The sequence below is a fragment of the Pavona decussata genome, unplaced genomic scaffold, assembly GCF_977016875.1.
Source record: "Pavona decussata unplaced genomic scaffold, jaPavDecu1.1 SCAFFOLD_83, whole genome shotgun sequence".
Classification (NCBI taxonomy): Eukaryota; Metazoa; Cnidaria; class Anthozoa; order Scleractinia; family Agariciidae; genus Pavona; species Pavona decussata.
Window position 1 is genome coordinate 188,828 of NW_028145501.1, and position 18,030 is coordinate 206,857.

General features: G+C 36.7%; 1 protein-coding gene across 1 annotated transcript; it reads right to left on the reverse strand.

The window, feature by feature from the left end:
* Positions 1-7,758: 7,758 nt before the first annotated feature.
* Positions 7,759-17,871, reverse strand: LOC146475675 (pre-mRNA-splicing factor 18-like). Its single transcript, XM_085115374.1, has 15 exons — positions 17,771-17,871; positions 16,608-16,676; positions 15,444-15,464; positions 14,582-14,686; positions 13,777-13,856; positions 13,239-13,272; positions 12,874-12,948; positions 12,323-12,400; positions 11,470-11,538; positions 10,981-11,046; positions 10,799-10,873; positions 10,156-10,227; positions 9,437-9,554; positions 8,326-8,363; positions 7,759-8,237 (listed from the first exon to the last, which is right to left on the reverse strand). The coding sequence occupies exons 1-15, from the start codon at positions 17,867-17,869 to the stop codon at positions 8,154-8,156; spliced, it is 1,083 nt and encodes a 360-aa protein (XP_084971500.1). The 5' UTR covers positions 17,870-17,871; the 3' UTR covers positions 7,759-8,153.
* Positions 17,872-18,030: the final 159 nt, after the last annotated feature.

Consider the following 18,030-nt stretch of genomic DNA (forward strand, 5'->3'; position numbering starts at 1 on the left):
GTTGTATTTCTTACGTTTGGGGGTTGTAGTTCTTATGTTCAGGGGTTATAAATCCTTACGTTTGAGGGTGGTAGTTCTTACGTTTAGGGGTTATAAATCTTTACGTTTGAGGGTTGTAGTTCTTACGTTTGGGGGTTATAAATCCTTACGTTTAAGGGTTGTAGTTCTTACGTTTGGGGGTTATAAATCCTTACGTTCGGGGGTTGTATTTCTTACATTCGTGGGTTGTATTTCTTACGTTTGCGGTTTCTAAATCCTTACGTTTGATGGTTGTATCTCTTACGTTTGGGGGTTATAAATCCTTACGTTAGGGGGTTGTAGTTCTTATGTTCAGGGGTTATAAATCCTTACGTTCGGGGGTTGTAGTTCTTACGTTTGGGGGTTATAAATTCTTACGTTTGAGGGTTGTAGTTCTTATGTTCAGGGGTTTTAACACCTTACGTTTGAGGGTTGTAGTTCTTACGTTTGGGGGTTATAAATCCTTACGTTTGGGGGTTGTAGTTCTTACGTTTAGGGATTATAAATCCTTACGTTTGAGGGTTGTATTTCTTACGTTTTGGGTTTATTAATCCTTACGTTCGGGGGTTGTAGTTCTTACGTTTGGGGGTTATAAATCCTTACGTTTGAGGGTTGTATTTCTTACGTTTGTTTGTTATAAATCTTTACGTTCGGGGGTTGTAGTTCTAACGTTTAGGGGTTATAAATCCTTACGTTTGAGGGATGTTTTTCTTACGTTTAGGGGTTATAAATCTTTACGTTTCGGGGTTGTATTTCTTTCGTTTGTGGGTTATAAATCCTTACATTTGGGGGTTGTAGTTCTTACGTTTAGGGGTTATAAATCCTTACGTTCGGGGGTTGTATTTCTTACGTTTGGGGGTTATAAATCCTTACGTTTGGGGGTTGTAGTTCTTATGTTCAGGGGTTTTAAATCCTTACGTTTGGGGGTTGTATTTCTTACGTTCAGGGGTTATAAATCCTTACGTTCGGGGGTTGTATTTCTTACGTTTGGGGGTTATAAATCCTTACGTTTGGGGGTTGTAGTTGTTATGTTCAGGGGTTTTAAATCCTTACGTTTGGGGGTTGTATTTGTTACGTTCAGGGGTTATAAATCCTTACGTTCGGGGGTTGTATTTCTTACGTTTGGGGGTTATAAATCCTTACGTTTGGGGGTTGTATTTCTTACGTTCAGGGGTTAAAAATCCTTACGTTCGGGGTTGTATTTCTTACGTTCAGGGGTTATAAATCCTTTCGTTCGGTGGTTGTATTTCTTACGTTCAGGGGTTAAAAATCCTTACGTTCGGGGTTGTATTTCTTACGTTCAGGGGTTATAAATCCTTACGTTCGGGGTTGTATTTCTTACGTTTGGGGGTTGTAAATTCTTACGTTCGGGGTTTTAACTTCTTACGTGTCGCGGTTGTATTTCTTACGCTTCGGGGGTTGTAAATCCTTACGTTCGGCGGTAGGGTCTTTACGTCTGTGGGTTATTAATTCTATTTTTCGGGGTTAATATTTCTTACTTTCGGGGATTTTAAATCTTTACATTCGTGGATTGTATTTTTTTTTTGTTTGGGGATTTTAAATCTTTACGTTTGGCGGTTATAAATTTATCCGTCTGGCGGTTATAAATTTAGACAGTTGGGGGCATTAAATCCTTACTTTCGGGGGTTATATTTATTACGTCTTTGAGTTGTAAATCCTTACTTTCGGGGGTTTTAAAATTTTATAGTCGGGGGTTTTAAGTCGTTACGTTTGGGGGTTATAAATCCTTATGTTCAGGGGTTTTATTTTTTTATGTTTGGGGTTTATTGCTCCTTACGTTCGGATGTTGTATTTTTTACGTTCGCGGGTTGTTTTTTCTATGTTCGGGGGTTCTAAATCTTTATGTTTGTGGGTTCTATTTCTTTTGTTCTGGGATTTTAAATCCTTACGTTTGGGGTTATAAATCCATACGTTTGGGGGTTATAAATTTTTACGTTTGGGGCTATAAATCCTTACCTTCGGGGGTTATATTTCTTACGTCTTGAAGTTGTAAATCCTTACTTTCGGGGGTTTTAAAATCTTATGTTCGGGGCTTTTAAGTCGTTACGTTTGGGGGCTATAAATCTTTATGTTTAGGGTTTTATTTTTTATGTTTGGGGTTTATTAATCCTTACGTTCGGGGGTTATGAATCCTTACGTTCGGATGTTGTATTTTTTACGTTCGCGGGTTGTTTTTCTTACGTTCGGGGGTTCTAAATGCTTACGTTCGGAGGTTGTATTTCTTTCGCTCGGTGGTTGTAAATCCTTACGTTTGGGGGTTATAAATCCATAAGTTCGGGGGCTGTAAATTCTTACGTTTGGGGGCTATAAATCCTTACCTTCTGGGGTTATATTTGTTACGTCTTGGAGTGTTAAATCCTTACTTTCGGTGGTTTTAAAATCTTATGTTCGGGGGTTTTAAGTAGTTAGGTTCGGGGGTTGTATTTTTTACGTTTGGGGTTTATTAATCCTTACGTTCGGGGGTTGTAAATCCTTACGTTTGGGGGTTGTAAGTCCTTATGTTTGGGGGTTATAAATCCTTACGTTCGGGTGTTGTATTTCTTACGTTCGGTGGTGTTAAATCTTTACGTGTTGGGTTGTGAATTCTTACTTTTGGGGGTTGTATTATTTAAGTTCGGGGGTTGTAAATCCTTATGTTCGGGGGTTTATAATTCCATGGGTGATAGATCATAGTCGCTATATAAGTGAGACGATTTACATAAGGGGTGTTTTATTAATTTTTTGAGTTATTTTTATATAAGGGTCTGTGCCCAGCTACTGATAATGATCCCTTACGTTTGGGGGTTAAAAATCCTTATGTTCGGGGGTTTTAAGTCGTTACGTTTGGGGGTTATAAATCCTTACGTTCGGGGGTTGTATTTTTTACGTTTGGGGTTTATTAATCCTTACGTTCGGGGGTTGTAAATCCTTACGTTCGGGGGTTGTAAGTTCTTATGTTTGGGGGTTATAAATCGTTACGTTCGGGGTTTGTGAACCCTTACGTTTGGGGGTTGTATTTGTTACGTCCGGGGTTGTAAATCCTTACGTTTGGGGGTTATAAATCCTTACGTTGGGTGGTTGTATTTTTTATGTTCAGGGGTTGTAAATCCTTACGTTTGGGGGCTATAAATCCTTACGTCTGGGGGTTGTAAATCCTTATTTTTGGGGGTTGTATTTCTTAAGTTCGGGGGTTGTAAATCCTCATGTTTGGGGGTTAATCCATGGGTTATAGATCATAGTCGCTATGTAAGTGAGACGATTTACATACGGGGTGTTTTATTAATTTTTTGTGTTATTTTCATATACGGGTCTGTGCTCAGCTACTGATAATGATCCCTTACGTTTGGGGGTTAAAAATCCTTACGTTCGGGGGTTGTAAAACCTTACGTTCGGGAGTTATCCATGGGTTATAGATCATAGTCGCTATGTAAGTGAGACGATTTACATACGGGGAGTTTTATTATTTTTTTGTGTTATTTTCATATAAGGGTCTGTGCTCAGCTACTGATAATGATCCTTTACGTTTGGGGGTTAAAAATCCTTACGTTCGGGGGTTGTAAAACCTTACGTTCGGGAGTTATTAATCCTTATGTTCAGGAAATGGTAAAACCTTATGTTCGGGGGTTTAAATGTTTATTTTCGGGGGTTTATAAATCCATGGGTTATAGATCATAGTCGCTATATAAGTGAGACAATTTACATAAGTGGTGTTTTATTAATTTTTTGTGTTATTTCTTTATAAGGGTTTGTGCCCAGCTACTGATAATGGTCCTCTAAAATGCTCACAAAACGCGTTCAAGACGCGTTTGAAACGCTTTCAAAACGTGTACAAAACGCGTTTAAAACGCGTTTGAAACGCATTCAAAAACTGCCTACAAAACGAGTTCGAAACGCATTTAAAACGCGCACAAAACGCGTTCGGAACGCGTTTAAACCGCGTACAAAACTTGTTCGGAAGGCGTTTAAAACCTGCACAAAACGCGTTTGTAACGCGTTTGAAACGCATTCGGAACTCGTTAAAAACGCGTACAAAACGCGTTTGTAACGTGCTGAAAACGTGTTCGAATCGCTTTCAAAATGTGTAGTAAACGCGTCCGAAACGCGTTTGTAACGCGTAAAAAGCGCGTTCAAAACGCGTAAAAAACGCGTTTGAAACGCGTTCAAGACGCGTACAAAAGGAGTTCATAACGCGTTTAAAAGGCGTATAAAACGCGTACAAAAGGTGTTGTGTAGACTATCTTTGCGTGAATATATTGCGAAAGTCTCAAGATTGGAGCTCTTGTAGAACCGGAGAAAATCACCCAAGAATATTGAAAGAATAGATATTTGTTAATGAGCAAAAGTGAGCCCGAATCTCAAAAATCGAGGAGGTCCCTTTCAGTGAATTTCTTTATCTCTTCTTTAATTTCCGCTCTACTTATCGGATGTTGGACAGGAAATTCAAAAACACGCAATCCAAAATTATCAGTTTCTATTGTGTTATTATTTATAGGCGAATTTCTCCATCAAAAAGAGGATTTTTCGCACCAATTTACGCGCGTAGACTATCGGTGCGTGAATATATTGTGAAAGTGTCAAGATTGGAGCTCTTGTAGAAGCGGACAAAATCGCCTTTGAATATTGAAACAATAGAAATTTGTTAATGAGCAAAAGTGAGCCCGACTGTTTAACAATCGAGGTCCCTTTTTTTTTTATTTCATTAATTTTTTCACCTCAGAAGTTACAGCCAAAAATACCGACAGAATATATAGTGTTATTTACTGACCCCCCTCCTCCCCCGCATATAATCACACACATTCACTTAACACGACACACAATCACACAGCCAACAACAAGCGCTTAGACAGGAATTAAGATATTACAATATAATAATATAAATTGTGGATGCATGTTTCGAAACACCTATTTATCTTCAAAAGCGACACTTGCCCCATTTCAAAGAGTGGGCTTGCCTTTTATTGTTCCATGGCATTCTAGTAAACTGACTTGATTCGTGCTAAGAGAACATTAAAGGGTGGTTTTGAATTGTTGATCCTACAATAGTATATATATTGTTTAGCAAGGAGAATAATGTGATTCAACAACGGAAAGTCCTCCTTCCTTTGCCAGTCACCAAATATTATATCTATAGCAGATAGTGATTCAACCTTTCAGAAACCTTGGTATTTATGTCCTGGCACCATATTACAAGTTTCTCCCATAGCGTTGCAGTGAAAACGCAAGTCACAAATAGATGTTCAAGGGATTCGTCATTCACACCACAAAAGGAACAGGCTGAAGAATCTATTTTGCCTATTTTCTTTAAAAACGTATATGTTACTAGATACCTGTTCAACACCTTTTATTGAAATTCTCGTGATTTTGTGTCAAGAGCGACTTTAAACAGCAAGCTCTAAATTTCCTATACTTTATCGTCACTCGCCTTATTCGGTATTTAATTAAGTCCCAAAGCACTCTCTTATCATTAACCTCAATAAATTCCTCACGCCACACTGGTACACTTTCCGTTACAAGCCCAACAAAATCAGAATCATCCAATAAACTTGCATTAAATTTCCAATAAGATGGACCATGCCTTTGTCCTTCTATGCTATTAAAATGAAGCACGATAGCCGGGTGGTCTGAATTTATGGAGGGAATTATATCAACATTTTCTACTTCTTCCTAGTACGAATCACTCAACGGCCAGTAATCCAATCTCCGTTGAATAATAAGACTTTTTTGCCTCTAGGTAAAACGTTTGCATTCTGGGTTTCTAACGCGCCAAATATCTACTAAGTCAAAGTTTAAACATATATCTTGAATGTACTTTACAGAATCTTTCTCTGTAAGGTTGCCACCTGATCCATCCCATCCCGGATCTAGAACTGCATTGTAACAGATTGTTATCGCCGCCCAATACAATCTTTTGCTCAGCGCTTACGTGACACTTTTCTACCAACTTATCCAGGCAACTAAAAAATTCACATTGTTCTTGAACCTTATTTGGTGCATAAATATTAGCAAGTAAGTAGTCCGATCCCTGCACAGTGGCAATAATCAAAATGTAACGACCATCGGTGTCTAATGCAGACGATTTAAGGTCAAATTCTAAATAATAACTCCACGACTGTGATTGGTGCCGTGAGAGCAAAACATCTTACCTTTGTACTGTGTTATCCAGATAGCCTCAACCTCTTTCGTGCTATAGGTTTCCTGGAGAAATATAATGTCCGCCTTTTGCTTGTTAAACCACAGGAACAAAGCCTTCCTTTTTGTGGATGAACGAATCCCTCGAACATTTAAAGAAAGTAATTTGAAATTAACGTTATCCTTTGTGAAAGAAAAACATATTCTTTTCGAATTGTTTGAAACATGCATATAAACTAGATAATACAAAGCGCTTAACACCGAGACAGAGCTGTTTACCAAACGCGAAAAACAAAGAACATAGAAAATACAAAGATATTAAGAAGAGCAGCAGACATTCTTTATCCATGTGCTACTCTAGGGATTTAGGACTATAGTTCTTTTTTGCCGTCTTCACTCCCTCATGGTCGACCCAGACCCCCGCGGTCCCTTTTAGCTTTGTATTGTTTTATATTTCATAGGGGATTGTCTCTGTATAACGAAGAGGATGCGCAATGCAGCGTCACCCTTTGCTGTAAAAATTCACCAAACCGTTAAAAGAACGCAAAATACGGAAAGTTTTCTTTTCTTTAATGCCAATTTTTGTCTTCAGGGTCAAGTGGAGTTTCATAGTGTGACAGTATTTCCCTCAAGTTTTAATTTTTTCAATCATTAGTGCCACTTGTTATCATGGGATAGTAGAAAACAAATGCCTAAACATTGCGAAACAAGTTATTGTCATATTTTTCACTTAATAAGTTACCATAGCAACAATATAACCGGTGAAGATCAGACCTAATTTTATCTTTAGTGAATATAACACAAAAAAGAAACTTGGTGACCCGTAGTTTTTTTCCCTTGAATTGCATTGCGTATGTCAAGACGCATCTTTTGAAATGTTAAGAAAAATGTAGGAGGGGTTCAGAGCCATATTAATTTTGTAAAAGTTGAAGAACATTTCCCCCATAAACCTGTCAACCAACTGTGGTAAGCTGTTAGCCAACAAAAGGACAACAGTCAGCTGTCAAAAAAAAAAAAAAAATCAATGGCTAATGTTCGGAGAACAAATGGCTCACGAATTATGCTTGAACTTATTCTAGAATAAAGTGTCAGCCAACAGTTGGTTACATTTTGCCATGTAATCGCATGATGAATTTAATTTCTATTTTAGCTTTTCATTTATCTGTTGGTGGCATTTACTGTCATTAAGTAAACATTTTAAGTCAATTGATGGTCCCTAGATAGTCGATTGATGAATATTTTTTTTATGTGTCATTTATTTACAACCGATTCTAATCCGATAGTTGAGATGTATCCTAAGAATTATTGTTTTATGACAACAGCCTGTAACTATTCTCACAGTAGTCTATTGTTAAACTAACAATACTTAGAATACATCCTAACCTAGAAGGGCTACGTGAATATAAAATACATACATACAACTTTATTTCAAATCATTGGAATTTCAGATTAGCAAACAAAGTGCTAGGTGAAAAGAAAAGAGAGAGAAAAAATTAACAATAAGATCTACACAAGGAAGGATGTAAGATAAAGAAATAAAAAACAAGAATATAGAGAAAGAGGTTATTGTTGTTCATCGTGGTATATACAATAATAATAAGCGCATTTTCGTTTGTTTCACGATGTAGTCACTGTTTAAAAAAAAAAAAAAAAAACCGATGTAGTCACTTTGAGTTGTAACTCATGATATAAATAGTGCCACGTAACAAGTCAACCTCATCGCCTGATGAAGCCTAGCAGTAAGCAGTCGAAACGTAAACTCAAAGTGACTACATCGTGAGGCAAACGATAATACACTTATTATTAAACTACAAGAAGTTTTTGTCTGTATTTGGCGCTTAAAAATAGGTACTGTAGCTGCAGTCCTTGCTTTGTCAGACGAACTATTTCACAGACTGGTCGCTTGCTCCTGTACACAGCAAGCATCTTATTAGCTTGGGTTGCTTCCCTCAGTTTCATACATGTTGTATTATTTGATGCATTAGGCTTGTGTTTTTTGTTGTCCATCACTTAACAGCATTGTATTCCACAGATTTTGATGGATCCGCAGGAAACTTCTTTTGGCAAAATGTCATCAAACGTTTCAGACCCTGAAATGAAAAAAAGCGTGATGAACTAATTTTAATTTTTTGAAATTAATTAATATGTACTAATCTAATAAAATAACTATAGTCCTACCTGGATATATTTTCTTTGTGTTTCATCATTGAGAACATCTAATTAATTGTTGTGTTAAAGAAATAAAACAATATCAATCTCTAACTTTAATCTTGCACATCCTGGGGCGGATCTAGGGGTGGTTCGGGTGGTTCGGTCGAACCCCCTAAACTTAACGTAAAAACGTATAAAAAACGCGTGGTTAAAAAAGAGTGAACCAACTCAGCTAATAAATATATCTTTTGAAAATGATATTTCTTTGTGTCATTGTACGCAAAAACAGCAATAAAAACAAGACAAATTTGTGCCCAGTTGAAAATGGCCTCTAGTACGTCCGCTTGAGCTATAAAATTACTGCTTATTAACGCTTACACGTCCCGCCAAAACTGACAGTTTATGCCAAATCTGCCAATCATTCCAATTCCGGCATTACGTAGAGCCAAGCCGTTCTTCGGAAATCAGAGTTGTGGATCGTTCTCTCAGTGAGTCAAAGATTGCGCCGGGAGTATTTTAAAGAGAAAAATTTTCTTAAACGTCCCTCAACGTCAACTCACGACTTAATATGTCGAAGAGGACAAAGCACTGAGAAAGAAAAGAAAATCTCCATTCAGTATATTTGAGTTTTTCCCCTTCATGATCAAGATTAACGTCTCATTAAGCAGAGATAAGCTATAAAGGGTTTAAGACCAATCTGTCATCTTATATATTTTTATTCAGAAGAACCTGTTTTGAAGATGAGACGCTGGAGTTTTTGATTTATATACACAAGCTTATGTTCAAAATACAGAGAGTAGAGTAATAAAAATAAGTAAAAAAAATCCAGTGATGTTTTCAATGCCATCGTGACACCAGTATTGGGTGAAAAAATAGTGGTCAACAGAACTCAATGTATACAAAAAAATTAAGATTAGGTAAAGCTTAAATAATAAAAATTTAAATGATGGACAACAATAATTATTTGAACTTACCTAATCTTAATTTATCTCATTTATATGTGCGCAATTCTTGTCAACTTTTTTATATAATGCCACGATAACAGCACAACATGCTCAATTCTTTCATTTATTTTTATCACCAAATGAATTTCAAAATTTACTTTGTATTTTAAGTTAATCCCCAGCAAAAAGGATACGAGCCACATTCTGTGCAAAGATCTTTTCTCGTCCTGTTCGAGCATGGATACCCACCATGGTTACACCAATGGGCCAAGGAGCATTGCCGATAGCCATCTGAAGGTAAGAATCATTTGCCTGCGGAATAAGATTTGAAGTGGAAGAAACTTTTAATCATCTCTGATTTTAGAGAAGACACTACACAGAACAATAATATTCTCCTCTTCATAATTATATAATTAATCATACCCCAGTTTTGGGTAGGGTGCAGTGTTAAAAGTAACTTGGAACAAACTGCTTGTAACCAATTTGATGAGGCCTTGTATGCTGTGTGCAACAAAGTTTAGTGAGTTTCACCATCCCAGGGAGGGGGGGGGGTACTAGGGTATAGTAATGATGTCAAGGTTGTTGAGGTGCAAATGAAGTCAAGTTGTTAGACACAAAGCAGTCCAGCATCCTAGAATGTGAATCTGAACAAGTCCATGCTTCCCTGCAAAATAAAACACTGAAAAAAATCTTTCCACACACAAGATGTCCACCAGAAACTTTTTAACTCCCAAATAGGTCTTTGCACGGGTCTTCCCGGCTTTTTCCCATTTTTTTTCCTTTTATAATTTTATAATTATGTAGCTGATGGAATTACCATGTCTAAATAAAGTATTGTATTGTATCGTCACTTACCTGTTGCTATGGTGAGCAAGAAGGAAATATAAGTTAGATAAAATGTTTGACTTCATACCTTGACATATTCTCTTTCCAAAAGACTCATAATGATGCTTGTTAAAGATCCAAGGATGTCCCGAGGGGTTTTCTGTTGAAAGAATCAAACTGTAATAAGCTTCTAATTTCTCCTTACAAATAAAAATTAAGATGATACAGACAAGTTATGAGAATAAGAAAGTCAATCATCAACTACAGTTATTGTGTTGAAGATGTAACACCGTTTTCTTGTGATCACACATCAAGTGTGTATTTGCTCCATTGTGAGTTGGTAGCCCAAACAAGATCTGCCCCAAGGCCCATTAACCAGCCCCACAAATATACAGCAGCATTTATTCTAGAAATTGGCTTGCAAGGGACCAGTAGGCACCCTTCATGCCCCATGTTTGGCATGCTAGTGATATTTTATCAGCCAAATATATTTATTTGGGAAAATCCTATAATACTGGACGCTGGAATAAACCCCATACAATAAATAACAACATTCAAATCTAGCAGTATGCAGGATGTTTGTCGTGAACATGAATCTAGCTCAGTGGTAAAGCATCTGAACTAGTAATCATAAAGTCATAGGTTCAACTCCTGTTGGGGGAATTCAGATTTCCTTTTTTTCGAGTATGCTTGCGTCACTAACTGAGTCATACATTACTCTCAATATCTACCTTGTGTTTAAGTTTTCTCAGCAATGGCTTCAGGTATGACTCGGTTTGTCTTTGAGTGGCACCTGCCAATTTTGCCTGGGAAAGAATAAGACAACAAATTATTGTGATTGTTCCAGGAAATGAAAGTTTTGCAAAGGAATGTTAGTAGTGTGTGACTGCAACACAAATGCGTTTGTGTTTACCTCCAAACTTCTTTTACTGTCGTCTGATCTGGTTTTGTAATCCTTTGCCCAGAGGCGAAGAAGGAACTATGGAAAGCAAAATTTTGTATTACTGAACAGTCAAGTAAATCTGGAAAAGTTTAATTTTTACAATAAGTGTCAAAATTCCCTTGCAATGATTGGCTCAAAACCATTGTATATAAGAGTAGAAGCAATTAAAATGACGTCAGATGTAACATGCACACTTTCTCAATGGAAAATAAAGTCAGTTCTGGTTACAAGTACTTTTTCCATGTTATCATACTGAAAAACAAATTAACAGCAGTTTTCTATGATCTATACTCTTATAGACCATAAAACTTGGCAGTGAAGTTCCACTTGAGTTTTGAACATTTTACAACATCATTTCATGGTCTAGAGGAGTATGGACCACAGAAATCTGCAGTTGATTTGTTAATTATTTACATGTATTGTAAAAATGCAATGATAATAAAACTCTAGTAAACCAACCTGTATAAACTTGAGGATAACGTCTTGATCCAAGCTTTCATCTCCTTGTCCCATGTTCCCAGCCAAACTCTACAACAGTAGTAAAATAACATAAAGTAAAGTAAAGTAAAGTTATTTGTTCAATGTCACTAACACATGGAGTCCTTGAGGCACAATCTCCTTAGCCAGACAGCCAGAGCCAAGTGCTTGAAAATAATCCATATCAAATTGTAATTTAGAAATGATGGTTTTTCAAGAGAGGGGAAAACAGGAGTACCTGTAGAAAAACTTCTCGGAACAAGGATGAGAACCAACAACAAACTCAACCACTTATGACATGAGTCCGAGAATCGAGCCCGGGCCACACTGGTAGGAGGCGAGTGCTCTCACCACTGCGTTCACGATCCCTGCTCCTCCAGTGAACTCCAGTGAATGAAGATAAACAGAACATCACAAGGGGAAAAGAAATAGTTATGTAACAATATTGTGACTTGAAAGTGAACATATAAAATTCATACATTTGAACCACAGAGAAAGAATGAATGTGTAAATGACATGACAGTTATTACTGCAACTTAAGCGGTTACAAAAAGAAAGCCTGAAAACAAATTTAGGCTCAAATGAGATTCAAACCCAAGGTATTGCACTGGACTTGGGTTTGAATCCAATTCAAGCCTGAATTTTTTCAGGCTTTCTTTTTTCAACTGCTTAAGTTGGGTATATAACTGCAATGATTGTTCACTTATACAATATAATTATTGTGACTTAATGTTGACTTTTAGCATAAATTCTTTCTGGATGCTATTTTAGCCCTGTACATGTATATCTCAAACAAAGTTGACTTGTGATTATCTACTCAAATCTTGTTCTTTACCTTGATATCATCAAGTGTAGTGTCATCATCTTCAAGCTGAGATGCCTCTTCTCCTTCAGAGCCATACTCCTCGCCACCCTGAAAAAAGAAATCTAAATTTAAACTGACAGCAGACATGCACAACTTTATTTTAGGAAACGGTAAAGCTTGGTTCAAATTTATTGAGTGACGTAATAAATATTATAACAAGTATATTAACAACATCACCATAAAGAAAAGATTAGGAAAAAGAGTTCTGCAAATTGGCCTGGCTATGGTAAAATATACTAATTCTTCCTTCCTCATGTTTATGTGCTTAACCAAATTTGAAAATTGTAATTTTTTCTGGCAACAACCTCACCAGTAGATTCACTTACCAGGACCAATTGTGTACTCAAAAGGAGTTATCCCTCTCGCCACTTCGTGTATCTTTTAATTTATCTTTCATTAATGCTCATTTTTTTTTTCTTTCGTGTGTGACAAACAAATAATTAAAAAAAGGAATTTGACCTTGATGTCATAGTTTCCTAATACATAGAAAGACAATACAACACCAGATACAAAACTGTTACCTGCTGTTTGATTAACTCTGCTAAATATTCCTGATCAATCTTTTCCATGGCAGCTCTGAAGTCATTTCTCAAACCCTGGAATACAAATAGATCATACAAGCATGTAAATCACATTTGAGAGTAACTAAAATTATGTTCTTCTTACCAAAGGTAATCTTATAACTCTGAATCCCTCCCCAAATCTTACCACATCTTGTAACATCTTGTTATGAGAAGTACAATGATATCCCATGATCAGAAATAATTTTCCATTTTGAATAATTTATATAGTTTTATGCATTTTATCAATTTTTGTTTACTTTTTGTTCTTAAATTTGCGATTCTAAATTCAGCAACCAGGGAGTTAACAGTTTGGCTAAGTATACCTTATTAATTTCTGGAGCAAGCATCTCAATTCTCCTGTTGACAAGAATAACATTTTGCATGTCACTGGCAGAGATTGAATAATGATTTATGAACCACTGAAACAGTTTTCATATTTTACGTAAAACAACTATCTCTGAAAACATAATGGTGAAGTTAACATGATTAAAAGTTTAGTTACTCAACAATAACAAATGCAGAATGACAGAATGAGTGCTACAAGAAACTATCCAAGCAAGACATATATCGCTCTAATGGAAAGTCACTGGAAATTTCATGGGGGAGGAGGGGAGGGAAGTTCTCAAAAGCCACACATTTTAAAGGAAAGTGTGGGGTTAGATTTAAATTTTCAGGGAGAGGGTGGGGTCCAAACTGACAATCCTTCTGTGGGAGGAGTGGGGATTTTAGAGGAACCACACAACCTGATCTAGTACTGCCGAAAAAGAGGGTGAAAAATTAGCCTTGTCATAAATGTTTCACAAATTGCATGGAATTGTATCTTAATTCATTTACTTAGGAAAGGAAAGCTCAAAAAATAACCTTAGCCTTTGGCAAGCCTCTTCATCACTTTCACCAAACAATCTGATTGGCTCTCCTCTCTCCCTCAGCCGTCTTATCACCTTTGTAATGACAAAAACAAAGCAAACATTATTTTGATTGTTTTAAAAGTTACCAATTCCATTCCTGATGCACACATTTATCATTAAGAAATTATTGCCTGTAGTGGCTCACACTTAATGAAAGGTAGTTTAAAATAATAACAGGAAATTTGCTTAGAGTATCTAAATTTTAAGCAGCCATTAAACCATTAGTAACTTAGTAATAAGAACTAATTTCTATTGCAATCTTTAACAAAAAATGATCAAAAGCACATTACAGGGTAAAAACTGATTAAAAATGAATTAAAAGAATCTAAACAACAAAACTATTCATTAAAAGCTTATTATAAATTTAAAAAGATAAGTTTTAAGAGCCGATTTAAAATGTTCGAGGGGTTCCTGATTTGTGTATTGTGACCAGAAGGGCATTAAGGGCAAATTAAGACCTGTCACCGAACAATCGCAGCATTTTATCTCGGGGAAAGTTGAACAGAATGCCACTACTGGAATGCAACTGGTAAGTTGATTGCTTCCTAATTGAAGTCAGATCACTAAATATATTTATACTGAGGTGACCAGCCAGACAGTGTTTTATAAACTTGTAATTAAAAGTATCTTAAAAGGGATAAGGAATCTCACAGAAAGCCAATAAAGCTCATAAAATACAGGAGTGATGGTGATCCTTTCACACACTGGTTTAACTTCTCATGCAGATTAATTAAACAGTGCCATTGTTACACACAAACCTCCTCTCTTGGGATCATTGCTGATTTTGTTTCACCATCATCTTTCTTCTTCTTGAATCCAGAAAATATATTATCATCTTCTGCCGCTCTTTTCCCATATTTTTCCTGCAGAACAAAACTTAATAAATTTATGTAACAATCATTTGTTTCATAATGTAGTTATTTAAGTTGTAGATCACTGCATTTCGATAGCTTACTGCTGGTCTTCATCAGGCAATGGGGTTGACTGATCATGCTTTAGTATTTAAAAGGTCAGTTTTGATTGGCAGATTTTGGTCCTTGTTTCTCTTCTCTGGGAAGAAAACGTCTCCTCAGGAGCCTGCAGTTGTTCCAGTCTCCTGTTGTGTTTTTTGATCGCTGATCTCCAGGCATTCGGAGTAAGCAGTCAAAATGTTGCGATCTACAACTCAAGTGATTATACTGTGAGACAAACGATTATTTTATCTATTATCATATTCCACCATGACATAGAACCAAACATGCCATCCACATACAGTTTTATTTACAGAACATATTATAAAACTTTAAGCATTATGACATACTTTTACCCACTCACTCATGAACACTCCTCATAATGGCACATGGAGCTCTAACAAAGGATCTAAACCTATGCTGGTCCTGTGCCAGTTCGCCGGCCGTTTTCTTGAGTACGAGACCTTGTTCTTACTGTTCCTTACAGAACTCCATACTTCTTCTCCATATTGCTCTAACTTGTTCTTCCTTTAGACAACCTAACCTGGGGTTCCATCTTAACACAAGCCTTGGAAGAGCATCTATCTTCTCCCCTTGACGGCAATGCTGAACAGTGGCTCTTTACACATTATAGGTGATGAAAATTACACAAAATCTTGGACTGGCCTACCTCTTTTTCCTTGAGTTTTTCCTGACAAAAGGTAAAAAAATAAACAGAATGAAATTATTGAGAGAGAAGTGTTAAACCTTCAGTTACAATAGCGGACAAATGCATGTAATTTCCTTGTTTGGTAATACATATTTACTAAACACACAGGAAGAATAAAGGAAATCACCAACTTGGGGATATTGTCTTGATAAACGTATACAACTAAGTTGTAGTGATCAACATCTTTTTTCTCATTAACAACATCAATACATTGTCCAGCAGACGATAACAACAAGAAAGAGCACCATCAGCTACTGGATATTGTCTTGATATACGACCACATTCTAGTGATAAGCATCTAGTTTCTCCTTATCATAACAATACAATGCCAAGCAGACAGGTGGTGAGAATAAAGAAAACATCAACTGGGGGATGCTGTCTTAATGCAACCTACTTCAAGTGCCCCTGGGACGAAAATTTCATTTTCCATCTTTTTGCATTTTCGTGTAGAATATGACCTTCTTACTCATGTTACCAAATTTCAATCCTTTACGGCAATTGGAAGTATTTTTTTTTAGCTCTTTATTCGAGATTTCACGGCCGCCATTACTTGGCCTTGTTCCGGAAGTTAAGGCTCAAATTACAGGAAGTGACGTCATTGGCTCAACACGAAATATTCCACATGGCTAATTTTCATATGGATTCTACTTCATAAACTGTATTCTGCTGTTGCAAACTAAATAACAGCAGAATACAGTTTATGAAGTAGAATCCATATGAAAATTAGCCATGTGGAATTTTTCGTGTTGAGCCAATGATGTCACTTCCTGTAATTTGAGCCTTAACTTCCGGAACAAGGCCAAGTAATGGCGGCCGTGAAATCTCGAATAAAAAGCTAAAAAGAAAAATACTTCCAATCGCCGTAAAGGATTGAAATTTGGTAACATGAGTAAGAAGGTCATATTCTACACGAAAATGCAAAAAGATGGAAAATGAAATTTTCTTACCAGGGGCACTTTAATTCTAGTGATCAACAAATAATTTCTCCTTACAAAATCAATGAATTGTCAAGCAGACAGGCGATGAGAATAAAGAAAATCATCAGCTGGGGGATACCATCTTGATGTATCATTACATTCTCAACTGATATCAAAGCAGTAGTAAGGAGAGTTGATAGTTTAATACCTCCTGTTTCTTTTTATATTCCTCTGCTTGTTTGGCCACTAAGTCACCTCTTCTAAAGTACTTCTTATTCTGAAACAAAAGGTTGCAAGCTAGGCTCAATAACCAACTACTGTTGGCGAAATGAGCCCACATTCATATAAAAACCGTACCCGAAGGAGCGGGGGAGATCAAGCCTAGTTACAAGCTTGCTTCAAGTTCAAGCATATACCTAGAAATTGCTGTTGTAAAGTATTTTTAATTAATTTCATGTTATTTCAATACTCTTCCCTGCATGTTATATAAAAACCATTCACACCTAATTTTTTTTCTACTCCACCCCACACCTTAAAATGCCCTTGCTACTACTGGGTTGTACGAAATTTTTGTACTCAACGCAAGACTTAAACAAATGTTACCGTTTATGATGCAATCAAAATACAAAAGATCCAATGATGTTTTTTTTTGGGGGGGGGGGGGGGATAAGGTAGTGAGATGTGACCTGGCCCTGTAAACCCTGACCCTTTATAAGCCTTCAATATTTGTTTTTCGTACCCTACTTAATACAATGTGGTTCACTAATAAATTGTGACCCTGCTGAAGAAAAAATCTTACGATAAATCCGATTGACTAAATCATTTGTGGTGTTACTACTATCCTGGTTTATTCTATCGGATCACTTTTACTGATTTGCTTAGGGGGAGCATGTCCCTGTTAAGGCCAAACAAGAGAGTATCCCCACTGCACCACCCCCCACCCCCAAGACCCCATTGATTCATCCACTTGCCACATTCCACCAATTCTTTGAAAAAAAGGTGAGTTTGTTACCTAAGACTAATACTGAGAAAAAAGATGACAGGATATTTTCAGTTCGACTGAAAAATCAACAAGAGATCGAAATAAACAAACGGGCACATGTGCACCGGAATGTGATGGCAAAGTATTAAAAAAAAAACCAGAAACGAGTAAAAATAAGCTTTATAAAAGTTTTGGGATTTATTTATAATATATTATAAGTTAAAGCAGAAGCATATGCTTCTGGTTAAAGCTAATAAATAGTAAGCTTAAGTTAAGTTTTATGGTTTACGATTCAGCACAGACGAAAGTAAGCTATACCGTTTTTTGTCACCAGTAAATTGTTCTCGAAAGACAAAAGAACATTAACTACCTTATCACTACATACTTACCGAGGTGACTTCATTTTGATCGATCTGTTTCTTTTTTCTGTCGATTTCAGCAAGAAGAAAGTCCATTGGATTGACAACAACTTCTCTCGGGTCCGACATTTGCAAACTAATACTTCATGTAATGTTAACGTAATATATCATCGAATCTAGTCCAGTTTTCGCGCGGCAAAGGGTCGCTGAGAGAGACTAAGAGGCATAGCTGCCGTGGTTCCTAGTTTGGGGGGTGGGGTGGGATGGGGTTACTCCCATATATAAGCTCA

What these genes read in the sequence shown, in the direction of transcription:
- LOC146475675 (XM_085115374.1), bottom strand. Translation starts at nt 17,869, where the DNA reads ATGTCGGACCCGAGAGAAGTTGTTGTCAATCCAATGGACTTTCTTCTT. An exon ending in CTACACTTGATGATATCAAG is followed by an intron (nt 11,539 to 12,322) that starts GTAAAGAACAAG and finishes CTACTGTTGTAG; the next exon opens with AGTTTGGCTGGGAACATGGG. An exon ending in TGAGAAAACTTAAACACAAG is followed by an intron (nt 10,228 to 10,798) that starts GTAGATATTGAG and finishes TTCTTTCAACAG; the next exon opens with AAAACCCCTCGGGACATCCT.